The sequence below is a fragment of the Echinops telfairi genome, unplaced genomic scaffold (assembly GCF_000313985.2).
Source record: "Echinops telfairi isolate 266 unplaced genomic scaffold, ASM31398v2 ScPeMD7_36;HRSCAF=134, whole genome shotgun sequence".
Classification (NCBI taxonomy): domain Eukaryota; kingdom Metazoa; phylum Chordata; class Mammalia; order Afrosoricida; family Tenrecidae; genus Echinops; species Echinops telfairi.
The window spans coordinates 1039969-1045409 of record NW_022103934.1 but is presented as its reverse complement, the minus strand read 5'-3'; the positions used below and the strand labels follow the sequence as shown (position 1 = coordinate 1045409).

The window sequence follows — 5441 nt, the reverse complement described above, 5'->3', positions numbered from 1 at the left end:
TCGAACTGTTTACCTTGCGGTGAGCAACCCAACGGGTAACCACCGTGCCACCAGGGCTCCTCGGATCAGGGAAATGTGCAGCCAGTCCCCCCGCCCCCAGAGGAGGCTGCCAATCGGGGGTGCAGGTGGCCCCAACTAGAGCCCTTTTTGTGCAGGGGCTGTGCCAGGGCTGGGTGGCTTGGTTCTTTCTCGTGCTGCTGGACTGGAAGCACCCGGGGTGGGGGGCTTTCACAGAGGGACCTTGATTTTCACTCAGGGTCCCAGCCCTAGGGGAAGGCTTTCTCTCTGTCGCCTCTGGGAGAAGGTCCCTGGTCCCTGGGAGGTCTCAGTGGGTTGCTTCTCTTCCCCACTTGGCTCCTTTGCTTCCCTAGCTTGTAACTCACCAGCCCCGCCCTTGAGACACACCCATCACATTCACACATTGAAGAACGCCCAGCCCAGTCTGGGGCTGAGTTCACTCAATTAAAAAGACCGAACCAAAGGCACTGCCCTAGAGTCAGTCCACTCTGACTGCTAGGGATCCCTTCGGACAGAGAAGAACTGGCCCTGTGGGTGTCCCAGACTGTACCTCTCTATGGGAGCAGAAAGCCTCATCTTTCTCCCTCCGAGAGGCTGGTGGTTTCCAACTGCCGACCTTGTGGATGGCAGCCCAACGCATAACCACTGTGCCACCAGGACTCCTAGTTGACTCAGAGGGCGGGGTAGCATGGCCTCCCGGGCCCTGTCTAAGGCTGTCATCTTCATGGGAGAAAGAGGCGGCGGTCCACCCTGGAAGGAGTGACAGTCTCGGAAGCCCACAGGAGCGTTCCACCCTGTTCTACAGGGTTGCTACGAGGTGGCATCGCCTAAAGGCAGGGAGGCTGGCTTTGGTTTGGTCACCTTCCTAGGAGCAGGCTGGCACACCTTTCTCCCTCTGAGCAGCTGATGTGACCCCCTGAGCGGCTCTACCCTTGCCTGGCTCCCTAGACCCCAGCCCCACTCCAAACACTCTCTGCCCTCTATTCGATTCCCATTCATAAGGGTCCTCCAGGAAGGAATAGGATGGCCTCTGTGCGTTCCTGTAAATCCTGATGGGAGTAGACAGACTCATCTTCCTCCCGTGGATCAGCTGGTGGTTTTGAACTGTTGATCTTGAGGTCAAGCAGCTCATCGTGTAACCAAGGCACCCTAACCCCAGCCAGAGGGGTCCAGATTTCCAGCCCATCCATTTGGAGCACCCCGCTCAATCCCTAGCAGCCATCAGGGGTGGGAGGGAGGATGGCTTGTTGGCCCCATTGGGAGACCTTTCAGGAGCGCATTGAACACACCCCTCCTGGGCACCTGGACCGCCGTCAGTGGGGACACTGGCAAGAACAAGAGGACTCCACTGGAGGGCACACAGGCTGGAAGGATGGGGGCAGGACGGGGCCCAGCAGCTAGTCCAGTGGGGAGGCCAGCGAGGGAACGCACGAGGAGGTTGCTGGGGAAGGATGGAGATGTTCAGTGCAGGCGGGGACCTGCTCTTGGCTGGGCGCAGAGCAGGAGGGCTGGCGTGGCATGGAGTGGGCTGAGGTTGGAGAACTTGGGCTTTGATTCTACCCTGGAGGGTTCTGAGCAGAGGAGGGTACACCCTGCCTGACTCGGGTGCCTGCAGGAGCCCTCTGGGAGATGTGGAAGGGCAGACTGTGAGGGGCGAGGGCGTGAGCCGAGGGCCTAGGGTGGAGATGGGAGAAATCGTGCACTGGCAGGGAGGGGACATTCCCTCTGAAACAGCGCAGATGCGGGATGGGAAGGAAGGGGCTCAGAAGACCTGGAACAGCTACTAGGCTTTGGGCTTGGAAGGTCTGCCCTTTCCGGGGATGGGGAAGCCTGGGTCAGGGGTAGGCTTGGAGGGACCAGAGAGAAAGAGGTCACCTCACTGGCGGTGACCAAGAGAAGATGGGGGACATCATGCTGGGGGTTTGGGACAGGTAGGCACTGGAGTCAGCTTGGAGTCACCAATGCAGGGATGGTGGGCAGGAAGGAGCAGCTCACAGAGGAACCCTGAGCTCTGAAGAGACCCTCTTGGTAGGGTGAGTTCTAGAACGTTCTCTGAGGAACTGTGCTGCTCGTTACCTACCTGCGATTTTGCCTTTTGGGAACAAGAAACTCCAAACTCACTACTGGTGGGTGGACTCAGACTTGTCACAACCTCCCTACCTACAGAACAGGCTGTAGGAGAGGCCCCTGTGGGTTTCCGAGACTGTAGCTCTTTATGGGAGTAGGAAGCCTCGTCTTTCTCCCGAGGAGAGGCTGGTGGTTTCCAACTACTGGACCTCGCCGTTGATAGCCCAACTCATAACCCACTGCCTCCAGGGCTCTCTTTGGGATTTATGGAACACCGGAAAGCCAAGGAGAACAAGAACCAACTTCTATCTTAGTCCTGATGGCCTTTAGAAATATAGCTAGGTATATTTTAATAAAGACTTTAGAACATTTTATATTATGTACTCTGGACACTGTGCTAGGCCAGGTTGACTAGAGAAACAAATCCAGGGACATTCACATATGTGAAAGAGAGCTTTTTATCAAGAAGTAATTTTCTATCAGGAAAACATCCCAGTCCAGATCAAGTTCCTAAGTCCAATACTAGCCCATAAGTCCCTCTTCAGACTCACACAGCCACACAATAATGCAGAATGCAGGGAGGTCACAGGCTGGAGGGGGCAAAGTCTTGTGGATCCAATGGCAGGGGCTCTGACAGGTCCCAGAGTGGCCCAGCAACAGGAAGATGAAGGCAGAGAGAGAAGGGGGTGTTCCTAGGGCCCTCGTTACGAGAAGGCCATGCCCACAAAGAGTCACCATCAGGCTGTGCCCTGATGACAGGCTGAACTCCCCCGCTACATTGTTACATATCAAGTTGACGTGAAACCATGTAACTACCATGGACCTGTTATCAGGCGAGACCAGTCCCTGGAGAAGGACATCAGCTGGGTAGTGGAGGGGCAGGGAAAAAGAGGAAGGCCCTTAAGGAGACGGACGGACGGACACAGGGGCTGCAGCATCGTGGCTCAGACAGAGGGGCAAGGGTGAGGATGGTGCAGGGCCAGGCGGTGTTTCCTTCTGTTGTGCACGGGGTCGCCACGGGTCGGAACCAACCGCGGCACCTCACGACAGCATGCCGTGTCCGTATTTATATTAGAAAGGACAATGTCTCCTTCTATCATTGGGTGCTCTCTCCCCACTGGTCCCTCCCTCCCTCTACACTCACACAAAGGTAAGCCGGTGTCCCTCCTTGGTGGTGGTTGTCATGGAGCCGATTCCTGGTAACCGTGTGTGTGTGTGTGTGTGTGTGTGTGTGTGTGTGTGTGTTCCACGGCCTTTTCTTGGCTGTCATCTTCTGGGCAACACCAAGCGACTTTGACTGGCCGTCAGGAGCCCTGTGGGTATGCCCCGCTGCTAGCCAAGGGCAAGGTCAGCAGGTGAACACTAGCAGCAGCTCCGAGGGAGAAGGAAGGAGCACTCATTCCCCTCTTGTGAGGAGTTAGGGTCTCGGGTTCTTATCATGGACTAGATGGCGGTGAGGTGTTGAGAGGCCAGCAGCCGATCCTGGTCCAGCCACCCTTCCGAGAGCACAGCTCTCTGCCCTCACCCAGGGATGCCCACAGGCTGGTGATGGGGAGGAAGAGGTGGATGCATGCATGCATGCTTGGTCGTAGCACACATCCACCCCACGGCTGCAAACAGCGGTAGCAGCACCCCCCCACCCCCACCCCCAGTGCATTACTCATGGGGTTCTTTCCTGGAATGGTGCGTCCTAGTGTCTTTGGCAAGTGTGAGCCAGGCAGTTGGTGAGATAGCACCGAGGGGCAGCTGCCCTGTCTTGAGCTTTTGCTGTTCCCGAGTTGAGGGCCTGAGGTTCACTTTAGTGCATCCTGTGTGTGTGTGTGTGTGTGAGACGTTCGTTCTTTATACAGAGGAAGACACTGGGGTTGGGGTGGGGGGCTTCCTGGGGTCTCCCAGCAAGGGAGGGGCTTACGTGTTGCAAGTTCATCTCCCCTTAGTTGGCATTTGGGGCAGGAGCCTCTGCGGCATGGGAATGGGAGGGAGAAGGGGTTGCAAGTACGCACTTTGCTCACTTCATACACAGGGACAGCGCTTGTCAGGTGGCAGGGACGGTGTCCATTTAAGGCCATTGAGTCCCAGAGGAGTTGTCGTTGAGCCCCTGGAGTGGATGCTCTCATGGTGGCCCTATAGTGGGGCTTCTGAGCCTGTCAGTCATGGAGGGAGCAGGCAGCCTCCTTTTTCTTCCTCCATGGGGCTGTCGGGCTTGAACTGTGGACCTTCCAGTTAGCAGTGCAATGCCTAACCCACAGCGCCACCAGGGCTCCCACAGCGCCCCCCCCAGGAGATGAGGTGGGTTTTTAGCATTCTTATTTTGCAGATAGGAAACGGAGGCGCATAGGGGGCAAGACATTTGGTCAGGGTCACACAGCCAGGAAGTGGTGGCCTTGGGGTTGGAAGCTAGGTTCTCTGAACAGAAGGGTGTGTGTGTGTGTGTGTGTGTGTGTGTGTGTGAGAGAGAGAGAGAGAGGATCTGATGGACTGTGCCCAGTCTGAGAACTGGGGGAAACCATAGATCCTGAAATCGGCCATCACTTCCTCTCTCTTTTTTTCCTTTCATGGACAAAGAAAATGGCATCAGAAGAGGATGCGGCCTCCCCGGATGCTTACTCCGGCTCCACAGTGGCCTCCGGTGTCTCTGGGCCTCGGAAGAGGCCCACCTCTACCTCGTCCTCACCTGAGCTCCCGGAGTTCAGCACTTTCCGGGGCCCCCTCTGAGCTGAGGTCCTCCAAGCTGGCGGAGCTGGGGGTGTCTGTCCTCCCCCCAGTTACTTCTGGCACAGCGGCCCTGGCTGCTGGTTTCTCAGGGAATTTATCGGAGAGCGGGGAAAGCGCCCTGCCTTGGACCCTGGCTCAGGGTGCAGCAGTAAGCTGGGTGGGGGTGGGGTGCCTAGGCACTGGCCTGGATGGGAAACAGGAAGCCCCATTTGTATGTTTTGGGTCCTCAGCTTCTCAGGATCACCAGGCAAGGAGATGTGGGTACCTTGGCCCCCAATGGGGTTGCAAGAAGTCTGCTTTGCCCAGGCCTCTCTCTCCAGCACTGGGTCTTCGGTGCATTGGGCACAGGGTTGGGTGATGTCCTGTGTGTTTGCCCTGTAGACATTCCTAAATTATTTTTAAATATAACACATGTGATGTTCCCACGGCTTCTCCTGAGTGTCCCTTTTCCCAGTCTGGACCCCTGGGATGCAATCACTGGCTTCTGAAGGGGTGGGGCAGTGCTTGTCCAACCACGTCTGAGGCCTACCCCTGTGGTCAGGATGGAGATGGGGGTCGACAGTGGTCAGGGTGGAAGGAGTTACACTAGCACAGGGAGGTTCAGCAGAGTGAGGCATTGGCCAGGAATTGAGGAGGTTCAA

General features: G+C 56.8%; 1 protein-coding gene across 1 annotated transcript in view; it reads left to right on the top strand.

The window, feature by feature from the left end:
* Positions 1–4903, top strand: part of CUNH19orf38 (chromosome unknown C19orf38 homolog) — a 15907-nt gene extending 11004 nt beyond the window's left edge. Inside the window, exon 7 of the mRNA XM_013008363.2 lies at positions 4651–4903. Within this exon, the coding sequence (XP_012863817.1) occupies positions 4651–4800 (150 nt within the window). The 3' untranslated portion in view covers positions 4801–4903. The remainder of the gene's footprint in view (positions 1–4650) is intronic.
* The last annotated feature ends 538 nt before the right edge of the window (positions 4904–5441 follow it).